At 41.8% G+C, this 26,975-nt stretch overlaps 3 protein-coding genes and 1 long non-coding RNA gene across 11 annotated transcripts; all 4 read right to left on the bottom strand.

The window, feature by feature from the left end:
- Positions 1-9,034: 9,034 nt before the first annotated feature.
- LOC120686171 (probable E3 ubiquitin-protein ligase RNF217) lies at positions 9,035-11,056 on the bottom strand. Of its 2 annotated transcripts, XM_039968345.1 has the most exons (3): positions 10,672-11,056; positions 9,661-10,561; positions 9,035-9,299 (listed from the first exon to the last, which is right to left on the bottom strand). In XM_039968345.1, the coding sequence occupies exons 1-3, from the start codon at positions 10,715-10,717 to the stop codon at positions 9,224-9,226; spliced, it is 1,023 nt and encodes a 340-aa protein (XP_039824279.1). In that variant the 5' UTR covers positions 10,718-11,056; the 3' UTR covers positions 9,035-9,223. The 2 variants fall into 2 exon arrangements, with proteins under 2 accessions (XP_039824279.1, XP_039824278.1); XM_039968344.1 differs by having other exon boundaries at positions 9,661-11,047.
- A 562-nt stretch (positions 11,057-11,618) lies between these two features.
- On the bottom strand, positions 11,619-19,967 carry LOC120686170. Its single transcript, XR_005680021.1, has 3 exons — positions 19,355-19,967; positions 18,104-18,833; positions 11,619-11,852 (listed from the first exon to the last, which is right to left on the bottom strand). It is a non-coding gene; the product is annotated as an uncharacterized LOC120686170 (long non-coding RNA).
- Positions 14,988-17,194, bottom strand: LOC120686169 (probable E3 ubiquitin-protein ligase RNF217). Of its 4 annotated transcripts, none has more exons than XM_039968341.1 (4): positions 16,909-17,194; positions 16,713-16,798; positions 15,898-16,635; positions 14,988-15,536 (listed from the first exon to the last, which is right to left on the bottom strand). In XM_039968341.1, exons 1-4 carry the CDS (start codon positions 17,014-17,016, stop codon positions 15,461-15,463), a joined length of 1,008 nt encoding a protein of 335 aa, XP_039824275.1. In that variant the 5' UTR covers positions 17,017-17,194; the 3' UTR covers positions 14,988-15,460. The 4 variants fall into 4 exon arrangements, with proteins under 4 accessions (XP_039824275.1, XP_039824277.1, XP_039824274.1 ...); XM_039968343.1 differs by having other exon boundaries at positions 15,898-16,628; positions 16,909-17,192; XM_039968340.1 differs by having other exon boundaries at positions 15,898-16,798; positions 16,909-17,193.
- Positions 19,968-21,803: 1,836 nt separating the features above from the next.
- On the bottom strand, positions 21,804-24,211 carry LOC120686168 (probable E3 ubiquitin-protein ligase RNF217). Of its 4 annotated transcripts, XM_039968339.1 has the most exons (4): positions 23,719-24,211; positions 23,523-23,608; positions 22,708-23,438; positions 21,804-22,346 (listed from the first exon to the last, which is right to left on the bottom strand). In XM_039968339.1, the coding sequence occupies exons 1-4, from the start codon at positions 23,762-23,764 to the stop codon at positions 22,271-22,273; spliced, it is 939 nt and encodes a 312-aa protein (XP_039824273.1). In that variant the 5' UTR covers positions 23,765-24,211; the 3' UTR covers positions 21,804-22,270. The 4 variants fall into 4 exon arrangements, with proteins under 4 accessions (XP_039824273.1, XP_039824271.1, XP_039824272.1 ...); XM_039968337.1 differs by having other exon boundaries at positions 22,708-23,608; XM_039968338.1 differs by having other exon boundaries at positions 23,523-24,209.
- Between the last annotated feature and the right edge of the window lie 2,764 nt (positions 24,212-26,975).

The following is a 26,975-nucleotide window of genomic DNA, read 5'->3' as shown; positions in this document are numbered from 1 at the left end:
GAAATACTGCAGTGGAAGGTAGCCAATGGTGTTTCTGATAAGGGATTTGAAGAGCTACTAGGACTTGTAAAGAAGATGCTTTCAGAGGGGAACGAACTGCCCCCGAAAACTTACAAAGCCAAAAAGGTTGTTTGCCCTCTTGGGTTGGACGTATAGAAGATTCACGTATGTCCTAACAATTGTATTCTCTATCGCGGTGAATACGAGGAACTGGATGTATGTCCTATCTGTGATGCAAAGCGGTATAAGATCAGGCAAAATGATCCTGGTGATGTCGACGGTGAGCCCGCAAGGAAAAAAAGCTCCCGCTAAGTGATGTGGTATTTCCCGATAATACCATACTTGAAGCGCTTGTTCAGAAACAAAACAAATGCTAAGTTGATGCGGTGGCTAAAAGAAGAGCGTAAGCAAGATCAGCTAATGAGACACCCTGCAGATGGGTCTCAGTGGAGAAAAGTGGATAGACAATTCCCAGATTTTGACAGCAACCCAAGGAACATAAGGTTTGGTTTAAGTACAGATGGAATGAATCCATTCGGCGAGTGGGGGAGCAGTCACAGTACATGGCCTGTGACCCTTTGTATGTTTAACCTTCCTTCTTGGCTATGCATGAAGAGGAAGAATATATTGATGCCGGCTCTTATCCAAGGCCCCAAACAACCTGGCAACAATATTGATGTGTACCTAAGACTGTTGGTTGATGAGCTTTTATTGTTGTGGAAGACAGAAGGTTTACGTGTGTGGGACGAGTACAAATAAGAGAATTTCGACCTCCGAGCATTGCTTTTTGTAACCATCAACGATTGGCCTGCACTTAGCAACCTATCCGGACAGTCGAACAAGGGATATCAGACATGCACCCATTGCTTAGATGAAACCGACAGCTTGTATCTGAAAAATTCTCGGAAGGTCGTCTATATGGGCCATCGTCGATTTCTTCCCCTCAAACACTCCTTGAGAAGGAAAGGGAAACATTTCAAAGAGGAACCAGAAACTTGTGCTAAGCCTATATTTCGTGACAGAAAGCGTGTTTTCTCGATGACAAAGGATGTTCATGTAGTGTTCGGAAAGGGTCGCGGCAGCCAACCAGTTCCGAATGATGAAAACGGCCATGCACCGATGTGGAAGAAGAAGTCTATATTGTGGGAGCTACCTTATTGGGAAGTCTTGGATATCCGCAACACAATTGACATCATGCATCTAACAAAGAATCTTTGCGTGAATGTACTAGATTTCTTTGGTATGGTCAGGGAAAAGATACACTAGAAGCAAGACGCGACCTGAAAGAAATGAAACAACGAGAAGATCTTCAACCTGAGAAGAGAGAGAAGGGACAACACTACTTACGTCCTGCTAGCTACACTCTCAGTAAAGAGGAGAAGCAAAGCATGTTTGATTGCTCGAACAGTATAAAGGTACCATCCGGGTACTCATCAAATATACAAGGAAGATTAAACATGAAGGAAAAAAAGTTCACAAATTTAAAGTCTCATGACTGTCACGTCCTGATGACACAATTGCTTCCAGTTGCGTTGAGGGGTATTCTACCGGAGAATGTTAGATTGGCAATCATGAAGTTATGTGCTTTACTCAACGAAATTTCACAGAAGGCAATCGATCCGGAGAAACTCATACAACTATAGAATGACGTTGTGCAATGCCTTGTCAGCTTTGAGATGGTGTTTCCACCTTCGTTCTTTAATATTATGACACATCTCTTGGTTCATATTATCAAAGAGATAAATATTCTGGGACCTGTATTCCTACACAACATATTCCTTTTCGAGAGATACATGGCAGTTCTTATGAAGTATGTTCGCAATCGTTCTCAACCAGAAGGATGTATCGCCAAGGGCTATGGAATAGAGGAGGTCATTGAGTTTTGTGTTGACTTTATTGATGATCTTAATCCAATTGGGGTCCCCATGTCACGCCACGAGGGTAGACTGAAGGGAAAGGGCATACTAGGGAAAAAAAATCTAATTGCTCATCCCGGAGAGTGAAATCCACAAAGCAAACTTCGCCGTTCTACAAAATTCATCCCTTGTGGCTCCATATATGGATGAGCACATGAATATCGTAAGGTCTGAAAATCCAGGGAAGCCTGAGGCCTGGGTTACAAGGCATCACATAGATAACTTTGATGTTTGGCTTAGAGCAAAATTGATGGGTGACGGCACGATTGGAGAGGAACTTCAATGGCTGGCAAGGGGCCCATCAATGACAATCATGCAGTACGAAAGGTACGAGATTAATAGGTATACATTTTACACAAGAGCTCAAGACGAAAAGAGCACCAACCAAAATAGTGGTATGCGTATTGATGCAATAGTCAATGATGGAAATAAGGACAGCTACTTCGGAGTCATAGAAGAGATATGGGAACTAGAATATTGGCCTTTGATGATTCCTTTGTTTCGGTGCCAATGGGTGAACCGAGCTGGAGGCGGCATAACGATAAACCGGTATGGGATGACAATTGTGGACTTCAAAAAGATTTTATATAAAGACGAACCATTCGTCCTAGCCAAGGATGTCGCACAGGTGTTCTACGTGAAGGACATGTCAAGAAAGCCTAGGAAAAATTCAGTCAAGTCCGACGATGAGCCAAAACGCCACATAGTTCTTCCAGGAAAACGGAAAATCATTGGAGTTGAGGGTATTTCGGACAAGTCAGAAGACTTTGATCAGTTTGATGACCGTCCTCCGTTCTCGATTGATGTTGACCCAAGCATCTTGTTAGCCAAAGAGGACGCTCCTTATTTACGCCGCGATCACGACCATAAAAAGAAAATTATAAATGTTCCATTAAATAATGTTGAGTCATAATATCCATTATGTTTTACTTTATTGTTCATTTGATCAATTGATTTATGTAATAATATATAATTTTTGTGATCATAAATAATATCAATTAGTATTGTTTACCTATGTATTAATTGCTCGTTCTGTGTTTGCATCATCAACATGATCCCCTTCATTGTCTACTCCACTGTTACCATTTTTCTTGATCTAAATAACATATATTAGCATTTTCATGAATTTTTTGAAATATATTACACACCAAAAATACTTAAAAAGACAATAAAACAATTTTTATACGCATATACCTATATTCTACAAATTTTTTATAATGAAAAGTATTATACAATAATTTTGCATGTTCAAAATATTATATCCTTCTATTTTAAATGGATTTATCAATTTTTTACACATTAGAAAAGCATAATCCATATCAAAATTTTTTTGTTTTAGTACCGTGCAGAACCTTGGCCCGGTACAAAAGTGTCCACATTAGTACCAGGCCATGGTAGCGCCCGGTACTAAATGTCCCAGGAGAGCTCAAGTTTATTATACAAATACCGACTAGGTTTGCCTGAACATCTAGAGCACGCATTGTTGATCACATTATCTTTTTAGAGTACCATAGCCATACCTCATATTCTCAACTTTCCATTTCCAATTCCATCTTTTACTACGATGTGACAGAGAGATCAAGGCTCTCATATCCGCGAGTCACAGCGAATCGATCCGATTTAACCTTGCAAGGTGGACCTAGCTCACACGCTAAGTGCAACCCCGTCGAGTCACACCGAGCAACTGTTCCCATAATTACCTCGAAATCTGACTCGTGGCCGCAAACACTCAGATGATGAGTCCCAGACGTGCGAACACCCGGTGTTCCCGTGGTGGACAACATCATCCGCCCCTCCCCCCAATGCCAGAGTAGTAGGTAGGGAGTCGGATTCTGTTGCAACTAGGTACTTAGCTTACCGGTTTCGACTACCTCCTACTTCCGGCAAGTGGTTAGTACTATTCAATCCTCGATCAGTAGTGCCACAATGGCACGGTCCTCAATCGACACAGGCGGAGGTTCATTTTCCATCCATTCCATATCTATAACTAAATTCATCTCTGCCCGGTCTCCATTTTTCCTTTCTTTTCTCGATGATTGATTCTCCAGTAACTTTTCCATAAGTATCAAGGACCTATATCTCGCGAGTGATAGGAATCACTCGATTTCTACCGAATTCCTACTTAGCAAAGCATTTCTAACGGTGCCTATATACTAGTAGAGACTCATAGGTACCTAGGGAGAGACATGCATACTAGGGTTTCATATAACTCCTAGAAACGTAAATGCACAAATACTTAAATAAACATTGAATACTGAAAATAAGGGTTATGCTCCGGGGCTTGCCTGGGTTTGACACGAGGTCAGTTAGTTAGTTTGCAGTCTTGCACCGGCTTGACATCATCTCCAGTCCAAGCATGCACTACAGGCAGTCCTTCCATCTTCTGGATGCATCCACCAACACCGTCTTGTGGTTTAGTCCCGTCATCACGTGCTTCACATCCGTGCATCATATATCTAGCGTACCTAAATGAAATGCAACAATGCATATGCATGAACTTAAGGAAAACATTACACAATGCATTTAAAAGGCATACAAGGCGAGCATAAGGTCGCAGCTGATGTGTGGGTTCAGATTTCAAACTCATTTAGCCTGAAGTGTCTCCTTCAAACAACAACTACTAAACTTACTTCGGAGGACTAAACACAACCCTAGGGCAACATGGATTAAATTATGGACCTAAAATTTACTATTAAGCAAACCTAGGCAAAGTATCTAAAACAAGCATCAATCTGGTCCTACAAATTTAGAATGATTTAAACAGGAGTTTGTTTTGTTGAGACTATACATGCATGAAAGAATTAATTAACAACAATTATAAAAGAAAAGGGCATAGCTAGGAGCAAATTAAAAGCAAAACCCTAACTTGCATATATGATCTAGCAACAAAAATTGTACCAGCATGGTAATATATTGATATAACAAGCCAGAAAAATTTATTACCATTATTGCAAACCGAAAGTATTTAAATTGCCCCTAGCAAGATTAATGGAGCAATTAAGTTTTACATGCATGCATAAAGCTTCTGTACATGGAAATTTTACAGTGGATTACACATGCAAAGATTAGGCTACTGCATAAATTTCATGATTTTTAGAGTAGCAGAACAACAGGAACAAATTAATTAAGATTAAACACAAAACAAATTATAGCACAAGCAAAACTGACATTTAACAAGAACCAATATTTTTCCCCTGAAGACCTTGATATAAGCAAACTAGCAAAATTTATTTTGCATTTTTAGCTTTTTCTAAAATTTTCTATGAATTTTTAAAATTTTCAGCCATTTAAACAATTTTTGGAAAACCCTAAACCCTAAACCAGGGGCTGACAGCCGAGCCCTGCCAATCAGTGGGAGGCCCAGCCCAGCCCCTTGCTGCCAGCACCGTGGCCACGGCCATGGCCATGGCCAGGCATGACGGCGTGGCGTTCCGCCAGCGACGAGGCAGACCGACGGAGGGGTGGGGCAGGCCCGCGTTCAGGGAAGTTAGGCGCCGGCGGGGCGCTCGGCGGCGCTGCGCGGGACCGCGCATGGGCGGCCCGCGGTGGGCGCGCGTCGAAAGCAGAGTAGCCGCGGTGGCGCGGCGGCGCTTCGGCGCCGGCGGCGCGAAGAATCATGGGGGAAAAGGCTGGGGAGGAAGAGGAGGTCGCAGGGAAGCTCACCGCGGGCTCGATTTGGGCGGAGGAGGACCGGGAGATGGAGATCGACGGAAGGGGGCGGAGCTCTAGTGGCAAACAATGGCGGCCGGCCGGCGCAGGGTTCGATTCGGCCGGAATAGGGCACGGCCGGGCTCGGGAAGGGGCGGCGTAGGTGCGGAATGATGTTGGGAGGCGCTGGGGGTGAGAAATCTCAGCGGGGCGGCGAGGGAAGGCCGGTGCGACGCCGGCGGCGGCACTGCTCGACTCGGCTCCGCCCAAGCTCGAGGAGAACGAAGGGGAGGGGGTACCGGAATTGGGCGCCGGGACTGGATAAGCACGGCTCAAGCGGCGGTCGAGAGCAACGGCGCAGCGACGCGTGGGCCCAAACGTCGAGAACGGCGGCATGCGGTGCCGTCACGGCGTGAGACAGAGAGAAAGGAAAGAGACGAGATGGTGTGATGGCAGTTTTGTAATTATATTGAAGTTCCAAATTTCATTTTGTAAACACAATTTTTCTCCTAATTTTGAATGGAATCATGAAAAATTTTGAACACAAAAGTTGTAGTGAATTTGAAACTCTACCACTTTTGTTTCAAGCACAACTCCATTTGAGGCTTAGTTCAAAAGTCAAATTTGAATTTTTGATGAAAGTGCTTTGTTGTCCTATTCATGCTTGAATTCAAATTTCTTCTAAATTTTTGTGTAGCAACTTGAAAAAAACCCACCAACATGAAAGTTGTTCACATTTTAAAACTCTACAATTTTGTTTTTAGGCAAAAGTTTATTTGAGCAAAAAATTAAAAGTTATTTTTAAAGCATTTTTCATTGGATTTGAAAACTAGTCATCATTTCATGTGTTAACAAACTAGCAAAAAAATGTAATTAAATGATTTCATGCATGCAAGGTCAGTGTTAATGATGATATCAAACACATGATTAACCTTAACTACAGGTGATTAACACCTGGGGTGTTACAATACCCCCGCTGAAAGTGCTTTCCGAAAAGGATGCAGCTACTGCTCAATTTGTACTGGAAAGCGGCCTCACAAAAGCTCAGCCCGAAGGGGCAGAAATCGAGGTTCACCCAGGGGCAAACAAAAAACCTTTCAAGTTGGGGGAACCTCTTATGTGGGAAGAGTTGATTCCATGGCTACCAACTAGGATGCGTGAGTTGCATGCATGGTACCTAAAAGCAAGTGCATCGAAGGATGTAATGTTCTGTGCTCGAGTACAAGATAGGCATTTCAATCAGGGGATGGATGACATATGGATTGAATTTGAAAATATTTATGATATGTACCATCAAGACACCTTAGACAAGTCTCTCAGTGTATTTTGTATGTAAGTGTACTTCGTCCTACCATTTGTATATATATAGTACTCTAGCTGTACTAATTATGTGTTTTCTCATCCTCTTCCTTCCTTTCTAATCGTGTAGCATGAAGGTTCAAGAATGCCAGAAAAAAGGGTACTATCACATCGGCTTCATAGACCCATATAATATACATGAGGAGAGTGTCAGGAAATGGCCTAAACGGACCGAGAACAACATACTTAGGGCCTTGCATAAGCAGAAAACTTGTCAATACATTCTGTTACCGTACAACTTGGAGTGAGTTCTTTATCTTTTTTCTTGACTTGACTATATATATGTGTATATATATCCAACATTTCTTATACATATATGTGTATGAAACAGATTCCACTGGATCCTTCTTATTATCGAGATCGATAGATGCTGAGTTCGGGTGTACGACTCCTTGAGGAAGCCAACATATTATTACCAAGACCTCATAAACATCATGCAAAGGGCATGGGCTCGCTTCATCAAAAAACATATAGGAATCGCGCCAACACCATGCGAGCTAGAATTCAACACTAACTTTCCGGTACGAATACATATTGCACATCTACTGTCATTTCTTTAATCAACATAAATATTTCATAACCCATATATATATATATATATATATATATATATATATATATATATATATATATATATATATATGAATATATAGATTATGAGACAGCAGCAAGGAAACAACCTATGTGGCTACTACGTATGTGAGTACATGATGAATTTTTGCTACCGCAGCTCGATGTCACGACATGAATTCAATGTACGTAGAACAACATTACTAACAATTACTTGCATTTAGTTCCATCTAGATATTAATTGAAAAAATTGGTGTTTGCATTTGATAGATTACTTGTATGGCGGAGGACCTCATCCAACCGGAAAGAATCAAAGCAATTCAAGAATCAATATGTGGATTCCTCCTAGATGAGGTCATAAATCCAAATGGAGAATTTTATAAGGATCCTAAGATAAGTGTGGGTCGAGTGGATCCAAATAAGGACATCAGCGATGATGAGGCGGCTGACACTTAGAATCTTGTACACATTTGTCGAACAAAACTTACATGCATGACGACTTGTAAATATATTATGTGCATGACGACTTAGTGTATGTAATTATAATAAATGTATTCTCTTGTATGCTAGATACGAATATATACGAATATGCAGACATACAAGAATACGAATACATAGATGTACACGAATATGAATATGCAAACGAATACGAATTAGTTGAAACCTAAAAAATGAAAAATCAGAAAAGAAAAAAAAAGACATTTAGTACCGGTCGGTATCACCAACCGGTACTAAATGGCTTCACCAGACACGCCTGCATGGCAGGCACTTTAGTATCGGTCACCGACTGGTACTAAAGTGCATCTTTAGTACCGGGCGGCCTGGCCGGTACTAAGTGACGGCGCATTTAGTACCGGCCAGGCAGTACCGGGCGGTCAACCGGTACAAACCGGGGGTTCCCGCCCGATACAAATGACGGTTTTTCTAGCAGTGGGTGGATCTATCTAGGTTGGAATTTCTTTTCATTGTACTACTATCAGAAGAGGTTTTTGAGCCACTTGTGACACTAAGATTCAAAAACTTTTTGTAGCAATGGTGGTTCTTGGATGGAATTGCTTTTCATCGTACTGCTATGAGAAGAGGTTTTTTAGCCGCTTGTGAAACTAAGATTCAAAAACCTGTAGTAATGTGGTTCGAGGTTGGAATTGCATTTTATTGTTTTATACTATGAGAAGCGGTTTTTGAGCCGCTGGTGATATTAAGATTCAAGAACCGTTTTAACAGCCTTTGATTGTATCCGATAGGGATTTTTGTAATACTGCAATGAAGACAATTTATTTCATTTCTATATTAGTACGCCATAAAGATATACAAAGTTCATAAATGCAAAAATAGTTTAAATGCATGTATGATAGGACTACACATAGGAGCAAAAAAAATTGCTTTTATGTGTAGGCCTATGATACATGCAGTCAAACTATTTTTGCTTTTATCAGCTATGTATGTCTTTATAGCACTACTATAAAAATCTCTATCATAATTTAGTTAAAAAATTATGATAGAAATTTATGTAGTACTGCCACAATGACATACATAGCTCATAAAATAAAAAATAGTTTGAATACATGTGTTATTGAACTACACTTACTAGTTTTTACTTCTGCGGTAGTGTCATATATGACTAGAAATAGTTGGGCTGCATATGCCATATATAACTAAAAATAGTTTGACTGCATGGATCGTGGAACTTCATTCGCTTTCCACTGCCGGATTATGAGCAAAATCAGCTTTCACGCTGTGTTGCAAGAGGAATGATCAGGCTGCCCCCACGGCTCGCCACATGCATAGCAGAACTGGAAGCCACACCTACATAATGAATACATGAAGTTATGTTGCCTTGAAAACAATTTTCTATCAATTTGATGTATGTACAAGAAAGTAAATTAACTTCTCGAAGTTACACCATCCAATCTAAAGTACCTAAATCAAACATTTTTAACATTGATCAAGTTTATCGAAAAATTAAATGCATCAACATCTACGACATCAAATTAGTTTCAGTAAATCTACCGGGGAATATATCCTAATTGCATATTTCTTTGGTATTATTGTAGATATATTACTATATTTTTCTATAAATCTAAAAGTTTGTTTTAGAACGACAGAACTAAAAACTAAAACATCTTAGGTCTTAAATTCGCGACAAAGAGTGTAGATTTAGTTTCACCTGCAAGTCATGTGCACACAGCCGTTGTGTTTTTCGACAAAGTACTTGCACTGGGGGCACCTCTTCCACTTTTCCCCCTTGGCCATCTCCAGCACCACTAAGTCCTCCTTCCCCTTGTCCCCAGGTGCTAATTGGCCATACTCGGCACAGGTAATGCCAGCGTGCCATGGCACGCGGCACCGTGCACAGAACAGCCTCCTGCACGCCGGGCACTCCGACTCCGGCACGTCGCCGCCGCGATCGTCCACCAAGATCTCCGAGCAGTCGTCGAAGGGGCAATAGCAAAAGTTGCTGCCTCCCTCCACCATGGACATGCATAGTGCGGCGCACCAGGCCTCGAAAGCCTCGCCGGATATGATACCTTGGCAGAGTTCGGGGTCAAGGACGTCGTCGCAGCAGTCCTCCCCGTCCCCGGGACACTTGACGTCCGAGATGCGGCCGCCTTGGGTCTTTGCGCTGATGTAGCCGGAGAGGCAGGCTGCGCAGAAGGCATGCGCGCAGTCGTGACTTGCGTGGTGCACGTGCGACGCTGGCACGTAGTCCAGGCAGATCTTGCAAGTTGCTACCGCAATTGCGTCGTCTTCTTCCCCGGTGGCAGGGGCTGCAACTGCAAGAGATGGCGGAGGCGAGGAGGAGCAGCAGCTGCACTCAGCTACGGCAAGCACGGCGGGCGTCTCAGCAGCTGTTGTGTCATTGTTGGCGGTGTTGACGACGACGACGGCGCTATCAAGCTGCGGCCTGAGCGATGATTGTGCTGCAGTCGCTGCCATGGTGGAATTAACAATCATCGCCATGGCGGAGGAAACAACGATCACCTCTTGAAGCTGGAGTTCCGCGGCGTACTCCTCGTCGGATATCGCCATGAGCCCGGTGGCGTCTGCTTGGTTTCTTCCTTGGCAAACTGCTATCAAGTACATGTCGTCGGCAACCATGAGGTAAGAGTCGTCGCCAAAGGAAGAAGCGGCGGCCATCAATCAGCTTGTCAGCTTTGTGGGAGAAGAGAACGGCTACCTCTGGAACGAAGCTGCTTTCTGGCCTCCAGAATGAATGGACCCATCTATATGTAGAGCAATAAAAACGTACGGTAACGTAGCTGCTGGACTTAGGAGCCTCTTTCATGCCAGCAGGACTAATTGTTAGTTCCTGAAAATCAGTACTAGGCCATACAAATAGAGGGACTAACGAGTGAACTATTTTTTAGTCCACACACCCCAACTAACAACTAGTTCATCATTAGTTGGTCATATCTAGCTAATGGGACTAAAAGGAGCCACTGGATTGAGAAATGGCATCACTGCCCTTCCCCTGCGCTATCTCCCCCCTTTTCTCTCTCCTCTCGCAGGGGCATAAGAGACTTTGTCTAGGAATACTACTAGCTATACAAGTCCATGTATCCAAACAGTATAGGACTAAATTTTGGTCATCTAACAAGTAGTGGATTAACAACTAGTGAGTGCTAGGTTATCCAAATGCAGGCCGTTAGAACTTTAGAGTGTATCGTTACTTTATGAACGCCCCACCCCCCGCCGCCCCCACCCACACCCACACACAATCACACGAGCGCACCACGACTAGATGCAAATACACACTCACACTTAAGAATATTTATGGTAGACGATGCTAGTGGATTTTAAATTTTAATATTGATGAAGTTATTGAGTTGCATCTATTGATCGGTTCAACTTAAAAGTTTAAGTTGATTGTGAAAAATGAACAATTCACTTATGCTTCAACATTCCTCTTACGTAGAGGCTTCCTCAGTCCACATACATTTGGAAAGTAACGAGGAACGCTTATTTTATTTGATCGCACTAGCTAGGTCTCAGTTATTTGAAAAGGAATGAGGTAGTTCTATCATATTTCTCACTCCTTACGTTTTTGTTTGGTTTGTGGTATAGAGTTAGTTGGTCCATCACCAACTCCCTCGTAAGCTAAAAATTAGTACAAACATAAGGAACGGAGTCATTTCACCAAATTTAATGCGATAAACTTATGACGCACGCCACCTCATCAGAATGTGGTGGTTCCTCAAAACAAACATCTTATTACTTTTTACATCCGCATTTCTTCTCCGACAATCAACAAGTATTCGAAGGACTTTTTATGTCCTTCAAATATTTGTTCATTGTCGGAGAAGAAACACATAGGACGGTGCATCTTTCTGAAAAGAAACTGAAGAAAATGCCTTTTGTCTTTCCCTTTGATGCTATATTCAAGACCAAGCAAAAGCTTGACTTTCCTTGCCTGCTCCACATTGCGCGAACCTGGCTCCTGGCAGGCTAATGGGTTGGCTGCAAAGAACAAATAGCAGGAGCAAAAGGACGCACGGGATTGGGAGGGAGGGAGGGAGGGAGGTATCTTTTTCTGGTTGCGTGTGCTGCAGCCAGGCTGTTAAGTCTCTCACCTCCACATATAATTTTTATGACGTAGATGATCTTACAGCCTGCTGAGTATGACTTATTATACTTGCTCTAACCTGGCTTCACCACTGACGCCACACTTCCACTGCGCCCACGGCTTTGTGGTGCATGCATGCCAGGACACTTTTTTTTTGAAACGGAACCGGCAAAAGAGCTGCCCGTTGTATTAATAAGAAGAGAGGGTCCTAATATACTTGATAGTGGTTATGCCGTTTGTATACAAATCCAATTGCTAGCTTTAAATAACTTTTCTTTGGAATCTATATAAATATATATCTATTTTATGATGCGGAATAATCCGTGTCCTATAGGATCCAATTGATAAATTTCTTTGATTTTTTTATTTGAGTTGTAGTTTTGTTGTTGTTCTTGATATTGTTGACGCAAAAATCCGACGATCGGACTTCCACATGGCCCCACACAGCGGACCTGAGAGATCTGCTTTACTCCATCGTACAGGCTTCAAATAGCTGCGTGAAGGTGCTTTGCGTACCAGTCAATTTGACCTGCAATTGATAAGAAATTAAAACAGTTAAATTCTAGGACTTATCAGCTGGTGTTCCGAATAGTCCCAACAGATGTATCGGCTAGAAGTCCGATACTGGTTAAATAGGCCATCGGCTATTCGCAGCCGATATGAACAGATACGCTATCGGCTAGATCGGCCGATATAGAGAAAGTAATATCAAGGCTACTAAAACGCAGACTTGATAAAACTAAACAACACTTAGATTAGATCCGATCGGCTATGCTTGATGTAATAGATTGAAACAGTAAAACTGCAGAAAAAGCCGATAGGTAACTCGAATCTAAGCTGGATAACTGTGATAAAAACTAAACTAAACAAGACTAAATAGATTAATCTTGCAAAGACTAGCAATTATCGATAACCGGCGAATAAACTAGATCTAGATAAAAGCATGACGCTATAAACCTGAGATTTAATGTATTCGATAACTTGAACAAAATAGATAGAGGAAGAAGCAGTGCGCCGTCAATCTTGGGCCTATCTACGTTATTCGACACGGAACTTACCGACGAGCTGGAGATCGAAGCCGATGCAGCCCTGCTAGCCAGAAGAACTCGTAAAAGCGAAAAGTTACTGCAATTAGGGTTTGACGAAGTTGTCAAGAAAGAAAAGTAGATGCAAATGATATAAAAGGTTTGTTTGATTGAACGTTGGTTGTTTTCCAAAACCCGCGGGTCTGCTATTTATAGCCTATGCTAGAACTCCTAGTCAATTACGACTTACATAACATGACCAAAAAGAAAAGAAAACTTTCCTAAATAATTGACTCAAACTAAACTTGAATTTGACACGATAAATTGCTGACATAATCAATCAGCACAAATCCTGCTCTATTGCCTGCAATGCCATGTCACCAAATCATCTTCTACCTTCGTCCTTCTGCCCCAGCATCGACCAATCTTCCATCGGCTGCCCACTTCACCACATCAGATTGACACGTGCCAAAAAACGGTGTCAACAGATATAAACTCCTCTTTCAATGCAAGCCACATTCTAACCCAGTCCACTTAATTAGATGTTTCTTATTTCTCTTGATTAATATAGTTGTACAAGAATTTTCTCAAAGGGCCTAATGAGATGTAGATTTTCCATTTAACACAGGAGAATATTCTCATATATAGTGCCCAGTTGGATAGTCATACTGATAGATGTACAATTACAGATTACTTAGCTTCTTACAAATGCATTTAATTTCTTCTCTGGCAAGCAACGAATATTGGAAGGACGATGTATCTATCTTTCCGAAAAGAAACTGAAGATAAGTCCTCTTTTGTCTTTCCTTGGATGCTTTCTTCGAAACAAAGGTAAAAGAGAGTGCGCTTCCACCGCTTCACATTGCGGGAACCTGACCAAATTAGTGGCTGAGATAGTGCGCTTGCGACGTGTAACTGCCAGCCAGATGCTTTGCTTTGCTTTGCTTGTAGGTTGATGGCAGCGTGCAAGACTAACCAGGTGGTCATGTACATGTGATTGATATTTTTCATTTGCAGGGCTACTATGATCATCAACTGACTTTTAAAACGAATGTTAACACATAAATATTTCGATTCTCACATGGAGTGTTTAGCATATTAATTAACACATGCAATAGAACTTGTGTGTACTTAGTGTTTCTTGTATCTTTTCATCCTCAAATTAAAATTCGTTCGTGCACTACAACTATTATTAGAGCCTACGCAGTCACCCGTTAGTTGTAAGAAAAGACGATGGTATGAAAGCTGATGTTGTTATCCATCACCGGGCCATGATTTAAAGGGTGTGCTCGTTTGTCCTTCCACGCTACCTTCTTCAGTAAGCATCTGAGCTTGACTCAGTCGATTGACTTAGGCCCGCCCGTAGCTTATTGTATCGCACATCAAATAAGTGCTATACATGACTTTTCGCTAGCAGAGAAGGGACCTTCAGATTTTGGCTTTAGTCCAGCTCAGTTGTCTTGGGGCCCGGGATACTAATGTTAGCATTTGTCCTAGGTCCAACGGCTAGGGCACAGAGGTCACCGTTTAGTTCTGATTGGAGCCACGAAACGGGACTAAAGATAGGAGCATTTGTAGAGACAAGTGAAAATAGCAATGGTGGTTCTAGGTTGGAATTTCTTTTCATTGTACTACTATGAGAAGAGGTTTTTGAGCCACTTGTGACACTAAGATTTAAAAACCTGTAGTAGCAATGGTGGTTCTAGGTTGGAATTGCTTTTCATAGTACCACTATGAGAAGAGGTTTTTGAGCCAAAGATTCAAAAACCTGTAGTAATGTGGTTCGAGGTTGGAATTGCATTTTATTTTTTATACTACGTGGAGCGGTTTTTGAGCCGCTGGTGATATTAAGATTCAAGAACCGTTTTAACAGCCTTTGATTGTATCCGATAGGGATTTTTGTAATACTGCAATGAAGACAATTTATTTCATTTCTATAGTAGTACGCCATAAAGATATACAAAGTTCATAAATGCAAAAATAGTTTAAATGCATGTATGATAGGACTACACATAGGAGCAAAAAAATTGCTTTTATGTGTAGGCCTATGATACATGCAGTCAAACTATTTTTGCTTTTATCAGCTATGTATGTCTTTATAGCACTACTATAAAAATCTCTATCATAATTTAGTTAAAAAATTATGATAGAAATTTATGTAGTACTGCCACAATGACATACATAGCTCATAAAATAAAAAATAGTTTGAATACATGTGTTATTGAACTACACTTATTAGTTTTTACTTCTGCGGCAGTGTCATATGTGACTAGAAATAGTTGGGCTGCATATGCCATATATAACTAAAAATAGTTTGACTGCATGGATCGTGGAACTTCATTCGCTTTCCACTGCCGGATTATGAGCAAAATCAGCTTTCACGCTGTGTTGCAAGAGGAATGATCAGGCTGCCCCCACGGCTCGCCACATGCATAGCAGAACTGGAAGCCACACCTACATAATGAATACATGAAGTTATGTTGCCTTGAAAACAATTTTCTATCAATTTGATGTATGTACAAGAAAGTAAATTAACTTCTCGAAGTTACACCATCCAATCTAAAGTACCTAAATCAAACATTTTTAACATTGATCAAGTTTATCGAAAAATTAAATGCATCAACATCTACGACATCAAATTAGTTTCAGTAAATCTACCGTGGAATATATCCTAATTGCATATTTCTTTGGTATTATTGTAGATATATTACTATATTTTTCTATAAATCTAAAAGTTTGTTTTAGAACGACAGAACTAAAAACTAAAACATCTTAGGTCTTAAATTCGCGACAAAGAGTGTAGATTTAGTTTCACCTGCAAGTCATGTGCACACAGCCGTTGTGTTTTTCGACAAAGTACTTGCACTGGGGGCACCTCTTCCACTTTTCCCCCTTGGCCATCTCCAGCACCACTAAGTCCTCCTTCCCCTTGTCCCCAGGTGCTAATTGGCCATACTCGGCACAGGTAATGCCAGCGTGCCATGGCACGCGGCACCGTGCACAGAACAGCCTCCTGCACGCCGGGCACTCCGACTCCGGCACGTCGCCGCCGCGATCGTCCACCAAGATCTCCGAGCAGTCGTCGAAGGGGCAATAGCAAAAGTTGCTGCCTCCCTCCACCATGGACATGCATAGTGCGGCGCACCAGGCCTCGAAAGCCTCGCCGGATATGATACCTTGGCAGAGTTCGGGGTCAAGGACGTCGTCGCAGCAGTCCTCCCCGTCCCCGGGACACTTGACGTCCGAGATGCGGCCGCCTTGGGTCTTTGCGCTGATGTAGCCGGAGAGGCAGGCTGCGCAGAAGGCATGCGCGCAGTCGTGACTTGCGTGGTGCACGTGCGACGCTGGCACGTAGTCCAGGCAGATCTTGCAAGTTGCTACCGCAATTGCGTCGTCTTCTTCCCCGGTGGCAGGGGCTGCAACTGCAAGAGATGGCGGAGGCGAGGAGGAGCAGCAGCTGCACTCAGCTACGGCAAGCACGGCGGGCGTCTCAGCAGCTGTTGTGTCATTGTTGGCGGTGTTGACGACGACGACGGCGCTATCAAGCTGCGGCCTGAGCGATGATTGTGCTGCAGTCCCTGCCATGGTGGAATTAACAATCATCGCCATGGCGGAGGAAACAACGATCACCTCTTGAAGCTGGAGTTCCGCGGCGTACTCCTCGTCGGATATCGCCATGAGCCCGGTGGCGTCTGCTTGGTTTCTTCCTTGGCAAACTGCTATCAAGTACATGTCGTCGGCAACCATGAGGTAAGAGTCGTCGCCAAAGGAAGAAGCGGCGGCCATCAATCAGCTTGTCAGCTTTGTGGGAGAAGAGAACGGCTACCTCTGGAACGAAGCTGCTTTCTGGCCTCCAGAATGAATGGACCCATCTATATGTAGAGCAATAAAAACGTACGGTAACGTAGCTGCTGGACTTAGGAGCCTCTTTCATGCCAGCAGGACTAATTGTTAGTTCCTGAAAATCAGTACTAGGCCATACAAATAGAGGGACTAACGAGTGAACTATTTTTTAGTCCACACACCCCAACTAACAACTAGTTCATCATTAGTTGGTCATATCTAGCTAATGGGACTAAAAGGAGCCACTGGATTGAGAAATGGCATCACTGCCCTTCCCCTGTGCTATCTCCCCCCTTTTCTCTCTCTCCTCTCCCAGGGGCATAAGAGACTTTGTCTAGGAATACTACTAGCTACAAGTCCATGTATCCAAACAGTATAGGACTAAATTTTGGTCATCTAACAAGTAGTGGATTAACAACTAGTGAGTGCTAGGTTATCCAAACGCAGGCCGTTAGAACTTTAGAGTGTATCGTTACTTTATGAACGCCCCACCCCCCGCCGCCCCCACCCACACCCACACACAATCACACGAGCGCACCACGACTAGATGCAAATACACACTCACACTTAAGAATATTTATGGTAGACGAAGCTAGTGGATTTTAAATTTTAATATTGATGAAGTTATTGAGTTGCATCTATTGATCGGTTCAACTTAAAAGTTTAAGTTGATTGTGAAAAATGAACAATTCACTTATGCTTCAACATTCCTCTTACGTAGAGGCTTCCTCAGTCCACATACATTTGGAAAGGAACGAGGAACGCTTATTTTATTTGATCGCACTAGCTAGGTCTCAGTTATTTGAAAAGGAATGAGGTAGTTCTATCATATTTCTCACTCCTTACGTTTTTGTTTGGTTTGTGGTATAGAGTTAGTTGGTCCATCACCAACTCCCTCGTAAGCTAAAAATTAGTACAAACATAAGGAACGGAGTCATTTCACCAAATTTAATGCGATAAACTTATGACGCACGCCACCTCATCAGAATGTGGTGGTTCCTCAAAACAAACATCTTATTACTTTTTACATCCGCATTTCTTCTCCGACAATCAACAAGTATTCGAAGGACTTTTTACGTCCTTCAAATATTTGTATATGTGTTTCTTCTCCGACAATGAACAAATATTTGAAGGACGGTGCATCTTTCTGAAAAGAAACTGAAGAAAATGTCTTTTACCTTTCCCTTTGATGCTATATTCGAGACCAAGCAAAAGCTTGACTTTCCTCGCCTGCTCCACATTGCGCGAACCTGGCTCCTGGCAGGCTAATGGGTTGGCTGCAAAGAACAAATAGCAGGAGCAAAAGGACGCACGGGATTGGGAGGGAGGGAGAGAGGTATCTTTTTCTGGTTGCGTGTGCTGCAGCCAGGCTGTTAAGTCTCTCACCTCCACATAGAATTTTTATGACGTATATGATCTTACAGCCTGCTGGGTATGACTTATTATACTTGCTCTAACCTGGCTTCACCACTGACGCCACACTTCCACTGCGCCCACGGCTTTGTGGTGCATGCATGCCAGGACACTTTTTTTTTTTGAAACGGAACGGCAAAAGAGCTGCCCGTTGTATTAATAAGAAGAGAGGGTCCTAATATACTTGATAGTGGTTATGTCGTTTGTATACAAATCCAATTGCTAGCTTTAAATAACTTTTCTTTGGAATCTATATAAATATATATCTATTTTATGATGCGGAATAATCCGTGTCCTATAGGATCCAATTGATAAATTTCTTTGATTTTTTTATTTGAGTTGTAGTTTTGTTGTTGTTCTTGATATTGTTGACGCAAAAATCCGACGATCGGACTTCCACGTGGCCCCACACGAGGACCTGAGAGATCTGCTTTACTCCATCGTACAGGCTTCAAATAGCTGCGTGAAGGTGCTTTGCGTACCAGTCAATTTGACCTGCAATTGACAAGAAATTAAAACAGTTAAATTCTAGGACTTATCAGCTGGTGTTCCGAATAGTCCCAACAGATGTATCGGCTAGAAGTCTGATACTGGTCAAATAGGCTATCGGCTATTCGCAGCCGATATGAACAGATACGCTATCGGCTAGATCGGCCGATATAGAGAAAGTAATATCAAGGCTACTAAAACGCAGACCTGATAAAACTGAACAACACTTAGATTAGATCCGAGATCGGCTATGCTTGATGTAATAGATTGAAACAGTAAAACTGCAGAAAAAGCCGATAGGTAACTCGAATCTATGCTGGATAACTGTGATAAAAACTAAACTAAACAAGACTAAATAGATTAATCTTGCAAAGACTAGCAATTATCGAATAAACTAGATCTAGATAAAAGCATGACGCTATAAACCTGAGATCTAATGTATTCAATAACTCGAACAAAATAGATAGAGGAAGAAGCGGTGCGCCGTCAATCTTGGGCCTATCTACGTTATTCGACACGGAACTTACCGACGAGCTGGAGATCGAAGCCGATGCAGCCCTGCTAGCCAGAAGAACTCGTAAAAGAGAAAAGTTACTGCAATTAGGGTTTGACGAAGTCGTCGAGAATGAAAAGTAGATGCAAATGATGTAAAAGGTTTGTTTGATTGAACGTTGGTTGTTTTCCAATACCCACGCGTCTGCTATTTATAGCCTAAGCTAGAACTCCTAGTCGATTACGACTTACATAACTTGACCAAAAAGAAAAGAAAACTTTCCTAAATAATTGACTTAAACTAAACTCGGACTTGACACTATAACTTGCTGATGTAATCAATCAGCGCAAATTCTGCTCTATTGGCTGTGATGCCAAGTCACCAAATCATCTTCTACCTTTGTCCTTCTGCCCCAGCATCGGCCAATCTTCCATCAGCTGCCCAGTTCACCACATCAGATTGACACGAGCCAAAAAACGGTGTCAACAGATATAAACTCCTCTTTCAATGCAAGCCACATTCTAACCCAGTCCACTTAATTAGATTTTTCTTATTTCTCTTGATTAATATAGTTGTACAAGAATTTTCTCAAAGGGCCTAATGAGATGTAGATTTTCCATTTAACACAGGAGAATATTCTCATATATAGTGCCCAGTTGGATAGTCATACAGATAGATGTACAATTACAGATTACTTAGCTTCTTACAAATGCATTTAATTTCTTCTCTGGCAAGCAACGAATATCGGAAGGACGATGTATCTATCTTTCCGAAAAGAAACTGAAGATAAGTCCTCTTTTGTCTTTCCTTGGATGCTTTCTTCGAAACAAAGGGAAAAGAGAGTGCGCTTCCACCGCTTCACATTGCGGGAACCTGACCAAATTAGTGGCTGAGATAGTGCGCTTGCGACGTGTAACTGCCAGCCAGATGCTTTGCTTTGCTTTGCTTGTAGGTTGATGGCAGCGTGCAAGACTAACCAGGTGGTCATGTACATGTGATTGATATTTTTCATTTGCAGGGCTACTATGATCATCAACTGACTTTTAAAACGAATGTTAACACATAAATATTTCGATTCTCACATGGAGTGTTTAGCATATTAATTAACACATGCAATAGAACTTGTGTGTACTTAGTGTTTCTTGTATCTTTTCTTCTCCAAATTAAAATTCGTTCGTGCATTACAACTATTATTAGAGCCTACGCAGTCACCCGTTAGTTGTAAGAAAAGACGATGGTATGAAAGCTGATGTTGTTATCCGTCACCGGGCCATGATTTAAAGGGTGTGCTCGTTTGTCCTTCCACGCTACCTTCTTCAGTAAGCATCTGAGCTTGACTCAGTCGATTGACTTAGGCCCGCCCGTAGCTTATTGTATCGCACATCAAATAAGTGCTATACATGACTTTTCGCTAGCAGAGAACGGACCTTCAGATTTTGGCTTTAGTCCAGCCCAGTTGTCTTGGGGCCCGGGATACTAATGTTAGCATTTGTCCTAGGTCCAACGGCTAGGGCACAGAGGTCACCGTTTAGTTCTGATTGGAGCCCCGAAACGGGACTAAAGATAGGAGCATTTGTAGAGACAAGTGAAAATAGCAATGGTGGTTCTAGGTTGGAATTTCTTTTCATTGTACTACTATGAGAAGAGGTTTTTGAGCCACTTGTGACCAGGGTTAACCTTACTGGTGGGAACCGGTCCGGTTTGACCGGTTGCCGGTCAAACCGGTCCGGACCGGTTCCGGTTCCGGCCGCTACCCAACCGGCCAAAATTCAAAATTTAAATTTAAATTCAAAAAATGAAAAATTCTCAAAAAATTCCTAAAAATACTTCAAGTTGCGATGAATCTAATGGTATTAAATTTTCTCAAAAATTCGTTCATTTAGCATAGTTTGCGGGGATTTAAAGTTAAATCAAAATAGAAAAAGAAAAAAATGGGTCGGCCCATTAAGGCCCACTTGATAAACCGGTCTAACCGGCCGGTAAACCGGTCAAACCGGCCGGTAAACCGGTCTAACCGGCCGGTATACCGGTTGCACATGCGATTTTAAATTTGGATTTAAATTCAAACCGGTCAAACCGGCCGGTATACCGGTACGAACCGGTTGAACTGCGCCATTTAAATTCAAATTTGAATTCCACCGGTTCCGACCGGTAACCGGCCAAACCGGACCGGTATACCGGTACCGGAGGGCGGCGGTTACCGGTCTCCGGTCGGTTAGGGGAACCCTGCTTGTGACACTAAGATTTAAAAACCTGTAGTAGCAATGGTGGTTCTAGGTTGGAATTGCTTTTCATAGTACCACTATGAGAAGAGGTTTTTGAGCCAAAGATTCAAAAACCTGTAGTAATGTGGTTCGAGGTTGGAATTGCATTTTATTTTTTTATACTACGTGGAGCGGTTTTTGAGCCTTGTGACATTAGGATTCAAGAACCGTTTTAACAGCCTTTGATTGTATCCGATAGGGATTTTTGTAATACTGCAATGAAGATAATTTATTTCATTTGTATAGTAGTGCACCATAAAGATATACAAAGTTCATAAATGCAAAAATAGTTTAAATGCATGTATGATAGGACTACACATAGGAGCAAAAAAATTGCTTTTATGTGTAGGCCTATGATACATGCAGTCAAACTATTTTTGCTTTTATCAGCTATGTACGTCTTTATAGCACTACTATAAAAATCTCTATCATAATTTAGTTAAAAAAATTATGATAGAAATTTATGTAGTACTGCCACAATGACATACATAGCTCATAAAATAAAAAATAGTTTGAATACATGTGTTATTGAACTACACTTATTAGTTTTTTACTTCTGCGGTAGTGTCATATATGACTACAAATAGTTGGGCTGCATATGCCATATATAACTAAAAATAGTTTGACTGCATGGATCTTGGAACTTCATTCGCTTTCCACTGCCGGATTATGAGGAAAATCAGCTTTCACGCTGTGTTGCAAGAGGAATGATCAGGTTGCCCCCACGGCTCGCCACATGCATAGCAGAACTGGAAGCCACACCTACATAATGGATACAAGAAGTTATGTTGCCTTGAAAACAATTTTCTATCAATTTGATGTATGTACAAGAAAGTAAATTAACTGTTCGAAGTTACACCATCCAATCTAAAGTACCTAAATCAAACATTTTTAACATTGATCAAGTTTATCGAAAAATTAAATGCATCAACATCTACGACATCAAATTAGTTTCAGTAAATCTACCGGGGAATATATCCTAATTGCTTATTTCTTTGGTATTATTGTAGATATATTACTATATTTTTCTGTAAATCTAAAAGTTTGTTTTAGAACGACAGAACTAAAAACTAAAACATCTTAGGTCTTAAATTCGCGACAAAGAGTGTAGATTTAGTTTCACCTGCAAGTCATGTGCACACAGCCGTTGTGTTTTTCGACCAAGTACTTGCACTGGGGGCACCTCTTCCACTTTTCCCCCTTGGCCATCTCCAGCACCAGTAAGTCCTCCTTCCCCTTGTCCCCAGGTGCTAATTGGCCATACTCGGCACAGGTAATGCCAGCGTGCCATGGCACGCGGCACCGTGCACAGAACAGCCTCCTGCACGCCGGGCACTCCGACTCCGGCACGTCGCCGCCGCGATCGTCCACCAAGATCTCCGAGCAGTCGTCGAAGGGGCAATAGCAAAAGTTGCTGCCTCCCTCCACCATGGACATGCATAGTGCGGCGCACCAGGCCTCGAAAGCCTCGCCGGATATGATACCTTGGCAGAGTTCGGGGTCAAGGACGTCGTCGCAGCAGTCCTCCCCGTCCCCGGGACACTTGACGTCCGAGATGCGGCCGCCTTGGGTCTTTGCGCTGATGTAGCCGGAGAGGCAGGCTGCGCAGAAGGCATGCGCGCAGTCGTGACTTGCGTGGTGCACGTGCGACGCTGGCACGTAGTCCAGGCAGATCTTGCAAGTTGCTACCGCAATTGCGTCGTCTTCTTCCCCGGTGGCAGGGGCTGCAACTGCAAGAGATGGCGGAGGCGAGGAGGAGGAGCAGCTGCACTCAGCTACGGCAAGCACGGCGGGCGTCTCAGCAGCTGTTGTGTCATTGTTGGCGGTGTTGACGACGACGACGGCGCTATCAAGCTGCGGCATGAGCGATGATTGTGCTGCAGTCGCTGCCATGGTGGAATTAACAATCATCGCCATGGCGGAGGAAACAAAGATCACCTCTTGAAGCTGGAGTTCCGCGGCGTACTCCTCGTCGGATATCGCCATGAGCCCGGTGGCGTCTGCTTGGTTTCTTCCTTGGCAAACTGCTATCAAGTACATGTCGTCGGCAACCATGAGGTAAGAGTCGTCGCCAAAGGAAGAAGCGGCGGCCATCAATCAGCTTGTCAGCTTTGTGGGAGAAGAGAACGGCTACCTCTGGAACGAAGCTGCTTTCTGGCCTCCAGAATGAATGGACCCATCTATATGTAGAGCAATCAAAACGTACGGTAACGTAGCTGCTGGACTTAGGAGCCTCTTTCATGCCAGGACTAATTGTTAGTTCCTGAAAATCGGTACTAGGCCATACAAATAGAGGGACTAACGAGTGAACTATTTTTTAGTCCACACACCCCAACTAACAACTAGTTCATCATTAGTTGGTCATATCTAGCTAATGGGACTAAAAGGAGCCACTGGATTGAGAAATGGCATCACTGCCCTTCCCCTGCGCTATCTCCCCCCTTTTCTCTGTCCTCTCCCAGGGGCATAAGAGACTTTGTCTAGGAATACTACTAGCTACAAGTCCATGTATCCAAACAGTATAGGACTAAATTTTGGTCATCTAACAAGTAGTGGATTAACAACTAGTGAGTGCTAGGTTATCCAAACGCAGGCCGTTAGAACTTTAGAGTGTATCGTTACTTTATGAATGCCCCCCCCCCGCCCCCCCCCCACACACACACAATCACACGAGCGCACCACGACTAGATGCAAATACACACTCACACTTAAGAATATTTATGGTAGACGAAGCTAGTGGATTTTAAATTTTAATATTGATGAAGTTATTGAGTTGCATCTATTGATCGGTTCAACTTAAAAGTTTAAGTGTTGATTGTGAAAAATGAACAATTCACTTATGCTTCAACATTCCTCTTACGTAGAGGCTTCCTCAGTCCACATACATTTGGAAAGGAACGAGGAACGCTTATTTTATTTGATCGCACTAGCTAGGTCTCAGTTATTTGAAAAGGAATGAGGTAGTTCTATCATATTTCTCACTCCTTACGTTTTTGTTTGGTTTGTGGTAGAGTTAGTTGGACCATCACCAACTCCCTCGTAAGCTAAAAATTAGTACAAACATAAGGAATGGAGTCATTTCACCAAATTTAATGCGATAAACTTATGACGCACGCCACCTCATCAGAATGTGGTGGTTCCTCAAAACAAACATCTTATTACTTTTTACATCCGCATTTCTTCTCCGACAATCAACAAGTATTCGATATATATATATATATATATATATATATATATATATATATATATATATATATATATATATATATATATATATATATATATATAACAAATGTGTTTCTTCTCCGACAATGAATAAATATTTGAAGGACGGTGCATCTTTCTGAAAAGAAACGGAAGAAAATGCCTTTTGTCTTTCCCTTTGATGCTATATTCGAGACCAAGCAAAAGCTTGACTTTCCTCGCCTGCTCCACATTGCGCGAACCTGGCTCCTGGCAGGCTAATGGGTTGGCTGCAAAGAACAAATAGCAGGAGCAAAAGGACGCACGGGATTGGGAGGGAGGGAGAGAGGTATCTTTTTCTGGTTGCGTGTGCTGCAGCCAGGCTGTTAAGTCTCTCACCTCCACATAGAATTTTTATGACGTAGATGATCTTACAGCCTGCTGAGTATGACTTATTATACTTGCTCTAACCTGGCTTCACCACTGACGCCACGCTTCCACTACGCCCACGGCTTTGTGGTGCATGCATGCCAGGACACTTTTTTTTTTTGAAACGGAACCGGCAAAAGAGCTGCCCGTTGTATCTATATATTCTATATAGATGCAACCCACTAAGTGTCATAATTGTATTTCTCTCAATCCTCATGCTGCCACGTCATCAATCCACTAAGTGCCATGTTGCTATGTCATCAACCCACTAAGTGTTATAATTTCTATTTCTCTCAGTCATGTTTTTCAATATGTTGCGGTTCATCAAAAGTATAAATAAAGAAGAAGGCCAACATCCAAATTTTTTATTTATCAATTAAATATTACTCTATGCAACATATATATGTTAAATCCCCTCCCTTTATTTTCTTTTATTATTGTATCATGAACATTATTTTCATTTATCAATTAAATATTAGTCTATCTAATATTAATAAATAAATCCACATTTGTTTCAAAAAGAAAAACTATTAGTCTCCTATGGTATTTCTGTCTTCTAAAATTGATGCATCCCACTAGGAAACGTTAACAAAAAGAAAAACAATTAGTCTCCTATGGTATTTCTGTCTTCTAAGATTGATGCATCCCACTAGAAAATATTAATTTATATTTCTCTCAATCCCCATTGAGCCACCAACAATGGAAGAAGCACTCCTTCATCCACCTTACTATGTCTCTTCATTTCTCTCATGTTTGTAACTTGATCATCCAAGCTGTCATTTCCTTAAGTCTCTCTATCTAACAATACACTACCACCACCACCCCTTCCACTTCTCATGATCTGTAGAACCCAACGCTCTATATATTTTGCTTAATCGAAGCCATCGTAGCGTTACACACACTCTCAACTCCCTTATTCCATTCGGTTCTGGTAGCTCCTTGCCTTCCCTAGCTGTTTTGCTACTCTTAAATTTTGTCTTGCATCACTGTGGCATGCAGGAAGAGCACCGTGAAGGATTGTTCCAGGTCTCTTCTCTTCAATGTTACACATTCATTCATTATGTTCTGATATTGACACTATGTTTGGTTCCTCCTTAATATTTTACTATTTGATACAACTATATTTGTTCAACTATATTTCCAATTATCAACATTTCACACACAACTGCATTCCTCACATTTCATTTTAAAAAATATTTGCATAAATTTCGCTTAGCCAAAGAGTCGATACAAATTCGAATCACTTCACAAAATGATGCAGACTTTTTCCATTTTCTCCTAGAATAAAATTAAAGCGATCTTACCATACCAATTACAATTCCTCTTTTTATTAGTTTCACCAACTTGAATTTTTTATATATACTTCAATTTTAGTATTTAAGTATATCTTATATACAACCATGCCATATATCTCCAATGCTAAAATTGACTACACCTTCATATCTCCATCTTTTCAATACACTCAACTTAAACATTTTTGTCCACAAACCCCGCAGCAACGCGCGGGGTATTCAACTAGTTAATAAGAAGAGAGGGTCCTAATATACTTGATAGTGGTTATGTCGTTTGTATACAAATCCAATTGCTAGATTTAAATAACTTTTCTTTGGAATCTATATAAATATATATCTATTTTGTGATGCGGAATAATCCGTGTCCTATAGGATCCAATTGATAAATTTCATTGATTTTTTTATTTGAGTTGTAGTTTTGTTGTTGTTCTTGATATTATTGACGCAAAAATCGGACGATCGGACTTCCACGTGGCCCCACACGAGG

Source organism: Panicum virgatum, chromosome 8N (assembly GCF_016808335.1).
Source record: "Panicum virgatum strain AP13 chromosome 8N, P.virgatum_v5, whole genome shotgun sequence".
Taxonomy (NCBI): domain Eukaryota; kingdom Viridiplantae; phylum Streptophyta; class Magnoliopsida; order Poales; family Poaceae; genus Panicum; species Panicum virgatum.
This window is presented reverse-complemented; position numbering and strand designations above follow the sequence as displayed.

Coding starts and splice junctions, on each gene's coding strand:
- LOC120686169 (XM_039968340.1), bottom strand. CDS start 16,954: ATGGGTCCATTCATTCTGGAGGCCAGAAAGCAGCTTCGTTCCAGAG. Junction 16,799..16,908: donor AAAGCAGCTTCGTTCCAGAG/GTAGCCGTTCTC, acceptor ACTTGATAGCAG/TTTGCCAAGGAAGAAACCAA. Junction 15,537..15,897: donor TGTGTGCACATGACTTGCAG/GTGAAACTAAAT, acceptor TTCATTATGTAG/GTGTGGCTTCCAGTTCTGCT.
- LOC120686168 (XM_039968336.1), bottom strand. CDS start 23,678: ATGGCCGCCGCTTCTTCCTTTGGCGACGACTCTTACCTCATGGTTGCC. Junction 22,347..22,707: donor TGTGTGCACATGACTTGCAG/GTGAAACTAAAT, acceptor TCCATTATGTAG/GTGTGGCTTCCAGTTCTGCT.
- LOC120686171 (XM_039968344.1), bottom strand. CDS start 10,631: ATGGCCGCCGCTTCTTCCTTTGGCGACGACTCTTACCTCATGGTTGCC. Junction 9,300..9,660: donor TGTGTGCACATGACTTGCAG/GTGAAACTAAAT, acceptor TTCATTATGTAG/GTGTGGCTTCCAGTTCTGCT.